Below are 19,587 nucleotides of genomic sequence, written 5' to 3' on the forward strand. Positions count from 1 at the left end.
GCTGCCTGTAATCTTTGTCTCCTCTCCCTTTCGTTCATCAGCCTCTTTGCCACTCCACCCTCTGAGGTTGTGCATGGCTTTGGATATTGGATTTATTTGTTGTATCTCAGTAGAGAGGCCCCAAGGTCCTGTCGTCTCAGTCCACCAGCACCCACTTGCCACCCAGATCCTGGCTTCTACCTCTGACGGGCAGATTTACAGGACATATGGTTTCATATGCTGCACCGTTTTTATTGGATCGGTCCAATTCTTAATCCAGACAGATGGCTCTGCTCTGACTGCCAGACCACCAGTCAGGCTTCCTGCTCTCTAGTGTTGATGGCACAAGCAACTCCCATCTCTTACTTAATTAACAATGGGTTTTTGTTAATTAATTCATCAATCCTCATCTGAGTCTGCTTTATTTCTCAGTCTCCCTCATTGATGCAGACAGGTGCTCAGAGTTTAGGTTTGAAGAAAGAGGCAAAGGTTGCGTCCTGAAAAGCTACTGATGAAGATGACTAATTTAACCATTAGTGGAAATGACCACTTCTCCCAAAAATTGTTTTTAACTTGAAAGACAAAACTTTGTCCTGAATCATCGCTTGTGCCTTTACTGACTTTTCAGTCTAGCTTCAGAGCTTGAAACTCACTCACTAACTTCAATTACTAGCTTGCATATTAAAATCTGTCCCTACATTGCTTGACTGAATATCAATGCTTGCCTACCTAAAAGTGAGGCTTTCTGTGGACCTACTTTAAGGATTTTAAGTTTTCATAAGAAGTCCAGTCTAGTGATTTAGATATTTTATTGTGTAAATATTGTGTAGCATAGTTAGGGAAACAAAATACTATTGTACTGCCAATTAAAGAAAGAGGAAATGGCAACCACTTAGGAAGCAGCAAGAGATGACCGCTTCCATCCTCTCTAAGCAACTCAGGCTGCTGAAAATAATTTGAAACTTCAAGGTTTTTTTACTCAGGACACTGAGGCTTCAGAATGAGACAAAATAAAATCTGAATCCGGAGCTCACAGTATTACTTCCAGAGCTGATCATAAACTGTCCTGACTATTGTTAGATAATTTTGGATACTGGACAGTATTCTTCTGCACATGCAAATACAAAACGCAATACACATCTACAGTTATCGATTGATAGCCATATAGCAGCTAAATCACGAAGTGAGAAATTTTAAGGAATCCGATTTTCCCCCTAGAAACAAGCAGTTAATCACTTGTACATTATTAATAATGAAATGTGTTTAAACGTATTCCACTCTATTCTGGCCATGTACCAATCCTATTTTATTTGGTTAGGCTTAGTTCTTGTGGTCCAGCAAGCTGCTTGATGAATAATCCCTCTTGAAGGAGAAAATGCCTTTTAATGCAGGCCATGTAAGGTAGCAGATAGCTTACTGCATGGGATTCAGTTGAGGTTATAAACCTTTCAACACAATCTTAGTGTTTAAGCGTTTCATTTTACAGCCATTTTCAGCAGGAATTGTACTTCACATATACACAGTTATACACGGTCTGCCTTGCACAACTAGTATTTTTTACCGTTTGCTGTCCTTTAGACTTTAAATGCCTTGCTTAAGGCCCTTCAGTAATAACTGTTGAAGGACTAGGTTGTGCATCCTGATATTTTTCAGCAGGTTCTGGTATTCCAAGCAGTTGTCCTCTTCTGTTGATGCTTCTGTTATGACTTTTTTATGCTGCTCTCTCCTCTTTTTTCCCCTGACAATGAATGATGGCACTTATCCCAGGTATGCACTGTGGCCTTGCCTGAAATGATTGCATGCATCTTTGGGCAAGCCCCTTTTCCATTGAAAGACATAGTTTCCATTTGCTGTAATGACAGAATAATGGCATCACACCTGGTGCTCCACCCTCATTTGCTTGCACGTACAAACACATGCACACCTGCACACGTATACACATGCGCACACACCAATGCACTAAAGAAGAAACTTGGCCAAAACTGAGCAAACACATACCTTCCTCTGACTAAGGGGTTGGAGGTGTTAGGTACGTCTAGAGTAGCGTAGGGAATCTCCTCCCAGGCCATTGTTTTCACTCCCAACATGCCTGCTGCTACCTTCACTACATACAGCTTTACCAATTCACCCTCTCCTTACATCCACGTGGAAACTCACAACCACCTTTCATTGGGTGTTCTGCACCTTAAATACACTTCCTACTCCTACCCATCCTGTTTCTGTTTTCAAGGAAAACAAAATCGGCCCCCTGTTGTATAATGCTACCATCTGGACCCACAAAAGAACCTCACAAGCACCAGATCCCTACCTGCTGCCAAAAGACAGATGGAGTAGAGTTGAGCAGCTCATTGCCACTGATTAGGAGTTTGTCAGAATATGTACTTGATGTATTGCATTGTTTTATTTATTCAACCAGTATCCTGCTGTTAGTCCACTCCAAATAAAAGTCCAATGTGTTAAATGTTGAACCAGGCTTTGCTGATTGAATTGATAAACGCTTGCTATTAATGTTTGTAAATACGAATGAACACCAACATGTACATTTAATGTAAAATGCAAATTTTATTTTAGGTCCAAATGTATGCCCATTATGCTCAAATATCTGCATGCCGTAACTAATAGGTTGATTGCCATTTTCAATTGGCAGAGGAAAACCAAAAAATCTTCACAATTGAGAAGCAGAAACCAATTATTTTGTTGCATTGTTTGAAAAATGACTAAAATGATGAATGAATTATCAAAGTAAGTTTTTTATTTTTATTGACTAATTGATTAGAAAAGAAAAGGTACGGGATGTTCGGAAGTTCAAATAAGTGTATTGAAGGTGCTTTTTGGTAGGGGATCCAAAAGTTCAAAAAAGGAAAAAGGTCCAAGGCATTCTTCTGGAAAAAAGTTTAAAAGCCTTTATTCAGATGGCTATTTCATGGTGAAATTCTAAAAACATAGACAATGCTTGTACATATTAAAATACAGGTGGTTTACAAGCCACGAGTTGCGCCTCGAACAGCCTGACTTATCTTTGTCTTCCTTCTATACATCTTGTAGAGCCATCTAGTGGTCATACTTTGCATTTGTTAACTGTGAGATTAATGCTAACATGCTAACCCAACCTTACATTCCTATATTGCAAAATTTTAGCATATTATCATGCGTTGCACAGGGAATTTAGATTTTTAGTATTGTTTCAACAGTAAAACCACAAAAGTGTATTCAAGGCAACTGTACACTAAGGCATGGATACCCGACCCGAGCCCGACTGGTCCCGACGGGCTGGGCCGGGTTCGGACAGATATTTAGAAATTATGGTCGGGCTCGGTCACATCAGTGCAATATGGCATATGTTGTAAAATTATGCTGTGGCTCCTTTAAGAGAGCTGTGTGTGTGTGTGAGAGTGAGAGAGAGAGTGTGAAAGTGTGTGAGCAGGTGGAATAAGTTTAAGTTTTATACACAGTGTGTGTGGTGTCCGAAATAAACCCCAGACTGAAAGCCAAGTTCATTCATTTGCTCACCAGAAACGGGATTTCAACCCCGACGTTATATATTTTATAACTTCGGCCCTGGAGGTAACGAGTCTCCCTTGGTTTTCTGACCACAGTGGAAACGAAGCAATCAGGAAAGGTTAACACATTGAACATTTTAAATTAAACAGCTTATTAACGTGTGCTTGTTGCCCCGTGTGTGCTGATGCGCTCATCTGTTGACATTTCCCAATGCCTTACTACAGTTGCTTAATAAAAGTGGGCTTTCTACACAAAAACGTAGCCTACATGTGTCATTAGTAGGCTATGAGAAAAAAAAATTGATTTTAACTGTCGGGCTCGGGTCTGGCTCGGACACGGCTCTGTCGGACGCGTGCCGGGCTCGGACAGAAAAACTCGGCCTGATCCGGACTCTACTGTACACATAGCTGTGCAGAGCTTGTTTTTAGATAAGTAAAAAAAAAAGACAAATATTTATATTACAGATATTGTAATATAAATGTATAAGTAAGTTAAAAGAAACCTCCAAGTTGTGCTCTGAATCTCTCTTGGTGAGCCCTAATAACAAGGTTGCCCGTATGTGCCTTACAATTATGCTTTGCGTTGTATGTTTCATCTTCATCCTTCAGAACCATCAAGGCCTCCGTCCTTTAACTCTGATGGAGAATGGGTTGATGAATCAGCTCCACCCTATGGCAAATTCTGTGGTCTTGGTCAACGCGAGTCCTTGTAGTTAGAATCAGCTCAGTATGTTGGGTATGTGACTGGAGAGCAGGGGCCCATTTCAGGAAGGAGGTTTATCAAACTCTGAGTCTAACCCTGATGTCTGAGTTGATTTACCCTGACATGGGAAACTCTGAGTTTTCGGTTCCAGAACAACTGATGTGAGTTGGTTCACACGCGTGCACCACCACAATAAAAAGGCAGCACGAATGGAGCCATGATACTACGATTCACCATGGCAACAACCACAAACAAACGGATCGGCGGAAATACTCATGCGCACATACAGCCAGTTTGAATATGTATTTCGTTAAAAAAGCAACACAGCAGCTGCTGCAAAAGAGAGAGAATTTGCGTGGGAGAAAATTGCTGCTAGAGTAAATGCGCATATTCCAATATAGTGTATATCATATTTGATCATAAGTATAATATTACTGGTGAAATGGTATTGAAGCTATAATCTATTTCATTTAGGTGCAATACCTAATAAAATAATCCTTTTAATGTGTCTTACTGGTTTGTGGCCAGGGAACACTACAAAAACACGTTTCAGAGCGAGTCACACTCTTCTGACGGTGCTTTGCTATACAGTGGCTTTACTAAAATGCTCCGCATCACCAATGTTGTAAAGAAAACTGCCGTTTGCAAAAAAAAAAAAAAAAAATTGTAATGTGTCACAAATAATCTGCTGGGATGTAGAGGTGGTCCACGATGGGTGACGTTAGTGATATGAGGACGGATAAGATTATGTAAGATACATAACTGATAGACTGGGAAGAAAAACGATACTGCTCAAATAGGTAGTTATCTGGAAATTAAAATGCGTCGGGGCCTCAATATCATCTCCCGACGTATGTTTAACACCCTGCGAAGTAATGCAGCTTCTTCATCAATGGGATCGTTGACAAAAGGAAATGCCATGTTTTGAGAAAAAAAAAAGTTTTATAAGATCTTAGTCTTATTAGTCGTTTTATTTTTACATGGTTAATAAACCAACCCTGTTTTTTATTCATGCAGATACAGTAACAAACTGCGCTAAAATGCGCCTGATGCAGACTGAATGAATGAATGAGGAAATGAAAGAGGGCTGTGTCAGCAGGCTGGGCTGGTGTCAGAGGGAGGAGACTGAGAGAAACTCGAGGTTTCTTGAAGAAAACCTGCTCCCGACCTGGTTAGGTTCACAGACTGTTACCATAGTAACTGACTCTGAGGTTAAGTTACCTCTCTTTCTGAAACAGAAAACCCAGAGTTTCCCTCATCTCAGGGTTAACGAACTCAGAGTTTTCACTAAACCTGCTTTCTGAAACGGGCCCCAGGACTGATTGATGCCTGTGCCAGTAGACTATATCCTCTTCCTCAGGGGCAACAAAAATGATACTTTCTTGGTGTATAGGCTGGCAAAAGTCAAAATTGCTAGTAATGAATCCATTACGTTAAAAGAATATAGGCGGACTTGTATCTTGTTTTTCATATCTCCCAAACTGTTTGATAGCTTACATTTTGTTGACTATTTCTGCATCATGATGACTTTGGTAGGTATGAACACAGCAGCTGTTTAGGGGATAAATGTTTGGTTGTAGAGCACGCCCAGCAACCCAAAAAAACCCTACCACGGATAATACTCACTGCCCAGAGCATTTCTCCAGAAAAAGTGATATCCACCAGCTGGTGTCCTAGTATTGAGTGTATATGTCATGGTCTCCATGGTGACTCCGGTTTATGCATGTACACACACACACACACACACACACACACACACACACACACACACACACACACACACACACACATGCGCACACACACACAGATGGACAAGATTTTGGAAGCAGCCATGCGTATTGTCTTGGACAGATTAAGGCTGAATCCATTTTATGCTCTGAATTTAAACAAGGGCATTTGTGTTTGACTGTGAAGGGAATGCTGAGAGGTGACCTCATCAGTCTGTGAACAACAGGCATCAAACACTGCTGTTTATGATAAGCTGAAACTAAAAATGAGTTTCTCTGTGTCTCATTTAGAGAAAAACTGTTCCTGTGGCACTTGAAGCTCATCTTTCCTCAAAGTAGCACAGAGTTCATTCAGAGGCGGTGAGTTACACAATTTCTTGAATAATATACACATAATATTTCTGCTGAAGCGTCAGTGTTTTGCCAATTGAAAGCAAATTATCAATACTATCTCAATACTCAGAAGGAGTGTGCTTGTTGCTGTCGGGAACATTTCAGTAGATGGACCACAGTGGTCCACAGTCTTCTGAGTTAGCAAGAGTGACCATTAAGTTATATATGTTTGTCCAGGGTTGTTAAAAGCTACACAGAGTTTATATATCGTGATTTGACTTGATTTGGATGTTAACAATCTCTTTCTTCTTTTAGGGTGTCAGACAAGCAAACCTTGGAGCAGATCTTGACCCCTTATATCCACCCTACAGAGTCGGACCCTGTGACACGTCAAAAGTGAGCCTTTTCACATCCACACTATTTTTGTTCTGATTGTACGAACACACCGATCCACCTTTTTTTAACAAGGATCCACTTTTTTTTTTTTTTACCCAAACTCAATACCAATATGGTACCAGTGCTCTTTCTTTCCAAAATGTAAAATCTGTAAACCTCTCTGTGGCACTGATTGAGATATGTGTAAGCTACCATGAGGCTGTAACTACGGATCACTTAACTAAAGTGGATACATTTATACCCCTATATGTTTTTTAGGCTTTTAAAAACATGATTGATTTATAAAATTGGGTCATTACAAGACAGACATACCATCACGTTCATGTTAAACACATGTAACATACACAGTTGAAGCTGTAGGATTCCGGTGTTGTCATCAGGCACAGACCTTAAAAACAGCAGTGAGCTGCTGTGTAAATCAGTGGTCATTGTTAGTTGTTATTTATTCAGTGGGGGCCTTTGCTACAGGCCATTTGGACCTTGTACAGCTGAAGTGTAAACTGTGTCCATATTGGCAATAAGTCCAAGGACATAAGTTAAAGTGTACAGTATGTAGCTTTATTGCCATGTCTGTTTGATTATATTGAGTTAAATTGTTGCCATCAACTTCAGTTCCTGCTAAATCCTTCAGCAAAGCCAGAAACCTCCGATTAATGTGCTGCATTTAGTGGAAGAAATTCCACTACTGAGTTGTTTTGGTTCAGTCACTCGACTCATAAATAGAATTTGAAAACTTACCAATGTGATAATAGACCCAGAGGTCGACAGCAGTTTGATATATGGTTTGGAAGACCTTATAATGACTCCTGCTCAGCCCATTGTTTTCTCTTGAAAAGTTCAAATGAGCAGTTTTGCTATTGACAACAACTGTGAAGCTGTGTTTAGTTACTGGATTCTCATGTGCATAACAACTGGGAATGAGACTGGGGAAAACAAAGCAAACAAGAATTGCTCACAATAATTGATGTTAAAATGCATATACTGTACAGTAATATCTGCATTATTGCAGCATAGTATCATATCCAACACAATCCCTAATCTCAACACCAGTGTGACGCAGTTACATTCATTTGCTATTGCATCATATTGTCCTGGGAACGTTACATAGCATATGAGCTTTTTGTGTTGTTTAAAACTGTGTTGTCAAGATGCAGCCTGAGCACCGCTGCTGCACACATCAGTCAGTTGTTAAAACACAGAAATACAATGACCTATTGTATTTCACTTTTACTTACTATCCTCACAATTCTTTGTCTAAAAGGCCATGACTGCAACTTTGGTTTTGATGACCTGTGTCAGGTCCACTTTCGCCCGCACGCCACACCAGAGCCCCTGTAATTTAGTTTGGCAGCAGTGTGTTTAGGGATTATGCCTCAGTTACAGACTAAGTACAAATCAGTTTGCATGTACAAGAGCCCTGTATAAGAAGGAATGGGTGAAGACACAAATATAGTTCTTAACAGATTCATATTCACAAGTATTTGACTAAAAAAGATCCTCTTTTTTTCCTCTCCACAGATATTTTCAAATATATTTTCTATTCCTAATTAAATTAACTCTAAATTGTGAAGTTTATGAATTAGTTTAACAGTGCTGATCTGTGCCACCACATCTTTTTACAATTGTGCTCAACATGATTGTGTATGTTTCCCATAGAGTATATTAATAGACTGCTATTGATAGGTTCAATTTAACCTAATGTATCTAAGGAAAAAAATCAGTTTGTGAATTTACAAAAGAACTATTATTCAAAGGTCATTCCTTATCTTTAATATCAACTCAATCCAATTTCAGTCACATAGGATTGGTTTGGTGTCACAATCTTACCTTCCTGCATTTCTCTTTGTAATTTTTCTCTTGCTTCAATTCCTTTTTCATTTCCCAGGCTCATGTTTATCCTAACATGAACTGCAGTCTTTGAACAAGGCAGGCTCTTTGATTGCAGAACATTAGTATTTCTAATCTGAACCTCGAACTGAACAGCGATCTGACTCCTCTGACCTAACCTCTCTACTGATAACAGTCAGCAGTAAGCAATCTACTGTACAACTACAGCCAGAGCATATTGCAGACCGTAGTAGACACCTAACTTGATCCAGTGCCAGCCATTTGGACACAACCTCTGCTTAGTCTAGATTCAAGTGAGTTGGGTTATACTCTCCATGGCCCATTGGTTGGCTGTTTACAACGGGCTCAGGTGCCGTGGCCGTCAGTTGCATGGAGGATTGTCCCTTACACGAGAAACCTCAGTCAGGGCCTATACATATATCAGTCAGCATACCAGACAATTGTACCAATGGGTCTCGCCTGTGCTACACTCAATGAGCTCTTTGTGTTTTGACCTTTATGGTAACCAGCTTAGGGCATTCTGTACAGTTCTTTATTGTCTTTCTTAGGTTGTAGTTGGCTCTTTAACATCCTGTGTTGAATTTCTGTTTCAGGTTGAAGATGTATGTGCACACTCCGTTCGATCATGTGAAAGTCTTCATGAAAGCAGAGGGGAGAAAGGCTAACTCTGTGAGGTGAGATTTACTTTCTACTTGTCACCTGTCTCAGTTCTTATGAATACGAATGTATAAATGTGATACGTCCTTGATTCCCATAGAAACGGCAATACTGTTGATACTGAGCTACAATAAGCTAATACTGGTCACATATATCCATCTCTAGAAGAATTTAGTACTAAGTTGCAATGCAGTTATACAGATACCAACAAAAATGTATACAGCCAAAACAAGTGGAGGTGATGCAAGTGATTGGAGTTACAAATGTTGCCCTGCACAATACATCAAAAGTAGTAAAACAAACACGTATTATGGACTAATATATAATTTAAAGATAAGATACAGGGTTTATATTAATTTCATAAAATGTGCCAGAATCCTGTCATTACTGAGGCATCCAGTCCGTGTGACCATTCTGACCGTTCGATTGGACTTGCCATGACATGATTTATTCAGCGTGTATCAAATCGAAATAATTTGTTCATAAGCATGACATCACTGACTTGTAAATTCCTGCAAAGCTACACAGACTTTTGGCAGGCATTAAGAGGGTTTTCTCCTCCCCTTTTGACTTTGATTCCAACATTGAGAAATGCCAATTATCAAGAAATTGTATCTCAATCTTCCATTCCTGCTTTCCTTCACTCTCTTCCATAGCTTCTCTCCTGTATGCTCTCCCTTCCTGCTCCATCTGTCTGTCTTTTTGGGGGGTCAGCGGGATGGTGTTGATAGCACCCATTTGCTGCGCCTACTTTCGGATTCTTTGGCTGTCCTCCATTTACACTTAGTCATGGAGTGAATGATGATCCTCGGTGCTCATAATCATTGCCCTCCTGGCCAGTATGACATGTCATGAAACCTCCCATCCTTCATTTTTTACAGCCACACATAGTCCTTTTGTTTTTTTAGGGCTGCACACTACGGTGGCCGACAGGGGCAAACGCCCTGCAACTTAAGAAAACACACGCAAATAGACAAAACACAAGCAAATTAAGAAAACAACTTCATTAATTTGACAACACATGCGCAGCATTCAGCAAACGCGCTGCAAATACCACAACACAACCAAATACATAAACGCACTGCAAATACACACAACACAACCAAATAGATAAATGCGCTGCAAATATGAAACGATGCAAAAAGAAAAGCACACAAACCCAGAAAACAAATGCAACAAAAAAACGCTGCATCCAGATTACACAACGGAAGTTCTCCAGACCTCTAGAGGGAGCAGCTAAGTGGAACAGCTGGATTTTCGACCGTTATTAACCGATATTAAATTCATATTATTATTATTATTATTATTATTATTATTATTATTATTAATAACATAATATATTATTAATATACAGTCTATACTCCCGTCTCATTCCCTCCCGGCTGGTGCTGTCCCCGAGCTTCGGCTTTTCAAAATAAAAGCTCGCGTCTGGTCCGCTATGTGTTTGTACTTTGGTGTGTTGGATGTTTGTGAACTAAACAGTACGGCAATCATGCTAATGAATACAATAACTTTTTCAGCAGATTTCTTACTTGCAACACGTTGGAGTTAGCAAAGCAGTTTTGTGTTTATATGTGCGGGCGGGATTTATTCAGTTTGATAAATCCCACGGTAAATTGGCTGGTTTACTAACAGGGAGGGACTAGAAATCCTGTCTGTTTTTTGTATTTCAAGAGCGAATTGCTCCACAATATGAATACAGATTGATCACTTTTTGATTGATCACCTATTTTGTTGGTAACCGTTGTTGTATAATCACAATATTACACTTGAGGAGGCCTACACTTCAGTAATTTCGGACCTCGAAATTAAACCCTCTCATGTAATATGGCTTAAGCAAACGTCAACGTTAAACGCTGATGCAGTTTTAAATGTTTTATCACCACGATTTTACAGACGTCTCTGCTGATTGAGTATCAGCTGGGACCTGAGCCGAGACACACCCACCAAACGAGAGAAAACATATCTCAAACATAGACTTAATATTTACAGTCTATGCAGTCTCTCTCTCTCTCTCTCTCTCTCTCCCTCCCTCCCTCCCTCCCTCCCCGTGAGGTCGAAAATCAAGCTGTTCCACTAGCTGCTCCCTCTAGAGGTCTGGAGAACTTCCGTTGTGTAATCTGGATGCAGCGTTTTTTTGTTGCATTTGTTTTCTGGGTTGGTGTGCTTTTCTTTTTGCATCGTTTCATATTTGCAGTGCGTTTATCTATTTGGTTGTGTTGTGTGTATTTGCAGTGCGTTCATGTATTTGGTTGTGTTGTGTGTATTTGCAGTGCGTTTATGTATTTGGCATCGCTTCTTTTTTCGGGGTTTGTGTGCTTTTCTTTTTGCATCGTTTCATATTTGCAGTGCGTTTATGTATTTGGTTGTGTTGTGGTATTTGCAGTGCGTTTGCTGAATGCTGCACATGTGTTGTCAAATTAATTTGCTTGTGTTTTGTCTATTTGCGTGTGTTTTCTTAAGTTGCAGGGCGTTTGCCCCTGTCGGCCACCGTAGCACACACTTTCTAAGCAGATACATTATATTTGATGGCAGCATATAGGGAGGAATTACTAAAAGACAAGTGTAGAGATGTGACATGCAAACCAAGATTTAGCATGAGCTGCCAGGCTGCCACCTTTTACCCTTACATGAATTTAGTGAGAGATTGAGTACTTTTAAATGTGTCATTATCTCTGAGCTCACACACCTTTACAGTGTCCCCTTTATAGTGGCATTACAGGCATATTACATTTGTCATTACAAGGTATTTTATAACACTGCATACGAATAGATTAGTAATATAAAGGCTCAGGTCAGGGTTCTGCAGATTTTCACCCCCAAAAACCCAGATTTCTTAGGACTAGCTGGTGATAAATTGATTGTGAGGACAGCTCAGAGTATGCTTCTGCTAATATAATGTGGAAGGAAAAATTGTCAGGAAAGCAATATATTTGCTGACTTATGTTTTCAGATCAGGACAGTCCCTAGTCACAAACAAGAAATGCTGGAACTGCAAGTATACTAAATAACCACTAAAGACAATGAGCCCTAATCACACACAAACATACCATTATAATGACAGACAAAATGTGTTACTTAGCACCCTATTAATACCTCCAGCATGGTTATAAACATTTACAGGTGGGTCATAATCAAATGTTGTGATTAATAAGATTTTGCATACTGCCATAGTTGCATCTGGTTTAATTTTTGCTCATATAATATTCACTTCCGATATATGGATGCAGACCACATTACACTTACACACAAACAAGACACACCTCTGACCCTCCATAATGTTACAATAATCTGAGCTGGAGAGCAGGCATTGGGAAAACTTGATGAACAGCGCGTGTACTGTTCACATACCAAGCACACCGTGCTTTTTCTTCTTTTAATAAAATTAAAACATTTTTTTCAAACTTGTCCACTGAGAACCAACATATCTATGGATTGAGTATGTCATGATTTTTTTCAGGCTGTCAAAATCCTGCTTTGAGTGGGCACAAGCATTTTCTGAAAAATCTCCAATAAATGATTCATAACATTCACAACAGTGTTACCAGTTTCCAGAGAAATATTTCATAAATGACTCCTAACAGGTATTAGTCTGACACAGTCACAGTCATAAATCAGACTTGGAGAAAGAAAACTGTATCTTGACTGTCTTGTCAAGTCTGTGGTAATGATTCATTTAGTTGCATGAATCTCCCTCTCTCCATCCCACTTTCTCTCTTAGTAACCTTTGCTTATCATAACTTAAGAGCTTGAGTATGGGGTTGTATAATGAAGGACTGTTAAGTCCGTAGTTACATTTTTGTAATTTGTATTTATTATCAATATTATACAAAATGTACTATGGATGAATGGAAGTGGAGAAAAATGAGTATTCTGGTCCATGGTGACTTACATTAACTAGGTACAGTTACATAACAGGAACATGGCCACAGACTATAGCTCTAATAAGAAGAGAGACCCCTAAAGAATGAGCTCACATCCCATTTAAGGGGTCCCAAACAAGGTCAAAGCATTACAACCACGGGAACTCCACATTTTTGAGTAATGCTGAAGAAAGCTATTCATTTTGAAACTTATTATTAATCTTATAAAGTCATAGACAGCAGTAGTCATGGCTACGTAGAGGCTGTTTGCTAAGTTTGCTAACACAAAGGCTCTGACTGCATGTTTTTCTTGTTAAATGTCTACTGGAATATCAACCCATTCCAATAAAGGAGCTCTTGTGCTAAACTAAACATAGCTGTGTAACCAGTCAACATTCTCTTACTGGAAAGGAGACAGCCTGTGCATCAAGAGAACCATTCACACCCTTCTGGAAGTTTGTTTGTGTTATTTTTCATGTTTATTTTGTATTCATCCAACTTATGAGATCTAGAGGATGCCCTTTCCTCCTTTCCCTTACCTCTTCTTTTCCTCTCAGCCTGTGTGGACGTTCCAGAAGTAGACATGCTGTTTTGACATTTGCAGCCAAAAAAGGAAACCTCTGTGTGCATTCAGTTTTTTTAACAAGTGCTGTGGACCCATCAGACAGTGATGTTTTTGTCCTGTCCAAGAAGTGCTTTCTCACACATATTTGTGGCAAACCCCCACCTTAGCACTCCTGTGCCTGTCGATGTGCTCTCCCTCAACTTGCCCTAAAGCAATGTTCAAGTTTGTTTCTGTGCAGCAGATGCTTCCTCAAGTCTGCTGCAATGCTGGACTGGTTTTGGGTATTGTTACTAAAATAGCAAGCAGATTATATTGCATAACTGTTCAGTGTCATAGTTGGATTGTTGTCATTTTTATACCTATATAAATCTGTGGTAATCCTTATTTATTGAGTTTCCAGTCAGCCTTGTCTGTACTTTATTACATTATAGCCCCGGATATGCTTGAAACTAACTAGTTCAAACGTTGTGTTGTCATGCCAAGTCTTGGTTTGGTTTGGTTTGAAGGCAAGGTGAAAAGATTGCTGTCATAGTGAGGACGGGAAGCGTAATCTGTCACATTTAGGCATAATGGCTCGCACTTTCGGGCAGTTTCTCCTTAAAGGCCTGGTGGTACACTCATTTGTGCACATGAAACATCTCGTCAATCCAATCTGCACCTCCATCCAAAAATGGATATGCAAAAAATTAAGCATAATCCTACTATATATTTAAAATGTTGATGCTATGGATAGTGGTTGATGGCTTTTAGATCAAAGCAACAATCAAATGGGTAGCATTCATAATAAGTTGCAATGTCATTGGAACATTTTCTTCAAATTCACTGTCTATGTTGTCCAAAATGTGCATGCTATATATTGGTTCACATATTTCAGATATCTGCAAATTCTCACATCAACAGTTTGGCATGAGCAGCATTTGCATCTTTCAAGGTCTGATTTGTTAATTTATAAATGTGCCCCTGGTCTGTCATTACTTTAGGACACATAACACCGAGGACATAGTATTGGCAACAACAATTTAAAAAAAAAAAAAAAAAGCTGAATCCACACAATCCTGGAAGCCTAATGCAGCCAACAGCATGCAAATACTGTCCAAATACAAGAACAACCCAAACAAGAACAGAGTTCTTACAATTTGTTTCAGTGAGTCAATTTCACAAAGCAAAGCTGGTACCAACTGGTAGGCAGCCATGGACAGGTCCAATTTATATTTGCACTAAATTATTCTGAGTTTTCAACATTATTAGTTTTTACAATAATGCATTTTTAGTATCAAAATATGTGCAGTTTATTTGTCCATACACCTTACCACTACTATATCTGTGCTGATGGGTCTTAGCAGCAGAGGGGAAAACAATAGGATCCTCTCTGAAGAGAACATCAGTCTTGCCCTCTGTTCTGTTCATTCACTAGAACACTATATAGAGACCAGATGTGTGCGCGTTCTTGGCTGAGCCATCCAGCCGTGTTTCTAGAAATGGCCAGACCTTTAACAATCACATCAGCACCACAGGGAGCCACAATCTGCTTTGCTATCTACCCCTCTCCTACTGTTGTTTACATACACTCATGTTTTTGTTTAGTTTGTGTTTCCATAAAAATAAAAAATAACATCCGCGAAACAATAATTAATTACATGTTAGACATAAAACCAAATGAAATGGAAACAGTACTCTGTTTGGTATGCACATTACAAATACTAAGTGTAGCTATCCTGCTTTCTTTAATTACTTTGCACATAGCAGCTTCACAAAATGGTTTCAATGCTTAATCTTTGACACTGTCGTTGGTACCTTTTTTCTTTCTAACCTTGAATCTATCTTTACATAGGCTATTCCTACTCTTCTGATGTGGGGTTGGGCTAGAAATACCCTGCAGCAACCAATTGTTGTAATGTGGCAAGAAATGTCCTGTGTTTTGAGACCCAAAGGCTATCCCTTCTCTCTATCCCTATCTCCTTGACATTTTGCCATGGATTTGTGGGAAGGGAGGGCTTCTTGGAAGTTGGGCCACCAGTAAAGACCTGCAAATGTCACATTATAGCAGACGGCTTTGATTGGCTTTGTGAGTGGGTGTCTACCTGGGCGGTTCTCAGTCTGCTTCTGCTTTTAGCAAAACAAACAATGGCTCAACAATCCTTAGTCTGGCACGGGTTTGACACTTGATGGGGGTGGTGCCAGTTACTGTATATATATCCAAAATATATGATGCCTCATATTTTTGTGTTGACAGCCTAAGCTGGATGGTTCTGAATCAGTTGAGTGTAGAGGCAAGCCTTGTCTCCCAAGAATCCAGTTAACCATTTAGTCTGGTGATTTATGACCATTTCTAATGCATGACAGGACTACTTAGAGACAAGACTAGACTGATGTCATCTTATACAAAAAGCTAAAGGGAGGGGTAAGAGACCCCTTAATGTGAGAGATGTTGATTCTTGGTAAAGTCAGTTTCCATCTCTTGAGATGAACACCAAGCAGTTTCTTCAATGTGCCAAGCCATGACTTTAATCTCTATCAACCCTCAAAAATATTCTCAGCCATCAATGTGCCACAGGCTGCTGGAAATAAAGAGCAGCATTTGCTAGTTAAAAGGTTTTAACAGTGGCCATTTTTGCTCTGTCTTTGTTGCTACTTAGCAAACTTGAAATTACCTAAAATGAGCCAAATGCACATAATTTACCTAGCATGCTGTATCAAAGTTGTCTTGTAATGGCCTTTTTTATGCCTCAATTTTATCTGAAATAGGTACCATCAGTTGGACATTTGCAAGACCCTAAGGGACAACCTGAGCTACAAAACACTGATTGAATATCCTGTGCTGCATATTGTCCTCGGAGATCATTGGAAGGAGTATCCACTAAAAGGACCAGGTAAACAAACATCCTTATCTAGCTTTAAATGTCATGGCCTTAAGCTAGTGTCTGCCCCAACATTAACCTACTAATGCTTTATTAGCAAAAACTAATTTCTTCAACACTATATTTAGCTTAATGCGTATGTTTTCTGTTACTAAACAAAAGGGTGGACATACAACAGGAGTCACAACCCTTCTTAGCCCCAAAACGCCAACCCCTCTCCACTGTCCAATTCCAACAGCATTGTATCATGTCCTGGTTTCTCCAGCTGAGACTTGGAGACTCCCTGTTCCCTTATTTTTCACTATGGCAACATGCTACCCCAACGGAAATGAGGGTGTTCTGCTCAGCATCATACACAGCAACTCAACCTCAACAGCGACAGTGGCCAAAAAGAGGATCAAACATGGCTTACTTTTGAGCGGTGATCTCATGAGTTGTGAAATGACAAAATATGAGAAAACAGGAGATTAGCCTGTGGCTTTTCTCACCTGTTTGTCTCTTCCAGTGTCGGATGTTTAAGGACAAGACGAGTCATGACAAAGTAGGACTGCATATCATGTAAAAGCATACAGCAATGTGCTCCCACTCAGATGTGCACAGTATGGTCAAACTGTGTATATCTCAGTAGGGTTAGTATGATCACAAAAGACCACACTAACCCAGTATCATTACACTGTCAGACCCAGACAGGCTGAATGACGAATTAGGTAGTGTGTGTGTGTGGGTGGGTGGGTGGGTGGGTGGGTGTGTGTGTTTTTTCAGTGATAAGGCCTTGGTGCCACACTGTTTTGCTATATTGTTAGCCATAGAAACATCCTGATAATTGCAAATGGCATGGGAAGCTGGGAAGGAAGTGATAAAGAGCAATCGGACACTGACAGGGAGGATAAAGTGATGTTGAGGGTCCAGCAGGCTCCAAACATGCAACATGCAGCCGGTCAGTATTCTACTTTAAACTACATTCAGCCAGTCAAGGCTGACTCTTTGTTGCAAATGTATCTACCCTTTTGTAGGTGCTGTCTGCTCCACTATGTTTTTCCAGGATAATTAGGCTAGCCTTGTTATACAGGTAAAGATAGCTTGACTTTTGAAGCGAGAAGAGGTGTTTGAATGGCATGTGACAGTGTCGCCCATATATAGAGGTGGTGACATCATGACTGCCAGCCACATGGGTGTCATAATGAATATGTGAATATTGGAGGCTTTTTTCAACATAGGCCTAAAGCGGGCTTATACTTTTTATTTATGGTCAGTTGAGAATGCACTCACCCCAAGACTCAAACTCCTTAATTCACCTCAACTTTATAAGGTCAAAAATGGTGAATCCTTTAAATTCTTTAAGTAATGGCCCGTGCTGAAGATAAATGGTTAATTAGAGGCAGGTATAGCTTTTTAATTGTCTTGTGTTACAGCACAGAGAAGAAAATCGGAATTACATTAATTTTTCTATTACATATTTGGGCTCAGCTTGCTAACCATTTCTTGGGATAGAGGCGAAAATGTGTTGGCAAAAGTGTCTGACGTTTAGAGTAAATTTTACATAAATGGGTTCATGCGTTTTATAATTCAGCAGACTGCGGGTAGACCATTTTGGGGAGTAATTGCTTATAATTCACAATTATTGTTCTTGCCGTCATTTATTCTGCAGCCTTTCTTTCACACGTCCACCCTACTTTATTGCATAACTAATTTGCTTGGCACGCTGCCTCATCCTGGAAACCAGCATGGAGCCAAACCATAGCGTCATCATTCACAAACTGCCTGTACTGTTCCCTTCTTTCTCACCATTTCTGTTTAAGCATGACCCCAGCTGTGCTCTAACCCTCTTTGTGCAACTGACCACTCTGACATGCAAGACTTTTACTGTTGCAAGAGCCGTTTTTAAATCATGTTTTTTTTTAAACAAATCAGGTCTTATTGTTTCAGCTGAACCTGCATCAGCCTGCAATAGTTTTGCAACAAAGAAGGAAGGGGTGGACCGAGAGAAGGACGATGTGATCCAAGTTTCACCATCCCTGCAAGGAGCTTGCACCCCGGGGGGGACCAACATCTGGACAGGAACCCCGGAGACCAGACCTAAAACTGAACCCCTACTAGTGAAATGGGCCAAGATGGAAGCAGGGAAGGGAGAGATAGAGGAGGGAGAGATCATAGACAGTAGTGATGAAGAGAAAGAGGAGGAGGAAGGTAATACTGAAGACAATACCCCATGTGGAAAGAGCTTTGATAGTGCCAAAAGCCTTGCTAATGACATGGAGGTGATTAAAGATGAACCAGCAGACAGTGTGGATGTTAATGTTGATGATGGTTTAAATAAACACAGTGACAGCAGCAGGGCTCAGTGTATAAATGAGGACATCTCTGGTTCCACGATGACAAGTGAGCTGTCAAAGAGTGCTGAGGTCAGCATGACTAAGGAGGATGCTGTGAAAGACCCGGGGCCTGTTCATACCCATCTCTGTCATGATGAAAATGAGTCAGCTAATGCTGCTGACAGCTGTGGACTGGAATGATAATGCCCAGATGTTCAGGGTGAAATGAATGAGGAGGCCGACATATCTGACAGGAAGTCATCAATCTTGTGTCAGTGTACTGTAGAGTGGACCAATGCCACGCAACAGTGTTTTCAGTTGTTTTAAACGGATTGTTTTAAGAAACAAGAACCATGGTTGATACCGCTACATCATTGTATATGTGTGGAATCATTTCAATGTTAATGTTTATAATTTAGATTTAGCTAATCTGTCTGGAAGCATGCTTTCTTAAATAAAGACTTTATTTTGGAAATATTTTTGTATTTGTTTTATACTGCTTCTCGTGTGGTGGATGTGGACACTAGTATCAGACCAAGCGCATGAAAAATATAGTTTTTAGCTAATCTCATATGTATGTATCAATTAACTAATTTTTTTGGGCCTACCTCTAGCTCACCCAGTAGAGTGTGCGCCCCATGTATGCTGAGTCCTTGGCATTGGTCATACGCATAGGCGTCGATTTCGGTGGGTACGCGTACCTATCAGATTTTCGTCATTTTGTACCCACCACTTTTTTTTGAAAACCTTGAGCTCAGTTTAGTTAAAAAAAATAAAGTTCATAACACATATAATTCTTGAGCGACAGATGCCAACAAATCCACAAAAATCTCTATCCCCACAGGG

General features: G+C 40.0%; 1 protein-coding gene across 1 annotated transcript in view; it reads left to right on the forward strand.

Moving 5' to 3' along the window:
* Positions 1–19,217, forward strand: part of znhit6 (zinc finger HIT-type containing 6) — a 30,882-nt gene extending 11,665 nt beyond the window's left edge. The window contains exons 6-10 of the mRNA XM_031283897.2: positions 6,201–6,269; positions 6,558–6,638; positions 9,080–9,160; positions 16,317–16,441; positions 18,356–19,217. Coding sequence (XP_031139757.1) covers positions 6,201–6,269; positions 6,558–6,638; positions 9,080–9,160; positions 16,317–16,441; positions 18,356–18,942 — 943 coding nt within the window. The 3' untranslated portion in view covers positions 18,943–19,217. The remainder of the gene's footprint in view (positions 1–6,200; positions 6,270–6,557; positions 6,639–9,079; positions 9,161–16,316; positions 16,442–18,355) is intronic.
* Positions 19,218–19,587: the final 370 nt, after the last annotated feature.

Source organism: Sander lucioperca, chromosome 11 (genome assembly GCF_008315115.2).
Source record: "Sander lucioperca isolate FBNREF2018 chromosome 11, SLUC_FBN_1.2, whole genome shotgun sequence".
NCBI classification, from domain to species: domain Eukaryota; kingdom Metazoa; phylum Chordata; class Actinopteri; order Perciformes; family Percidae; genus Sander; species Sander lucioperca.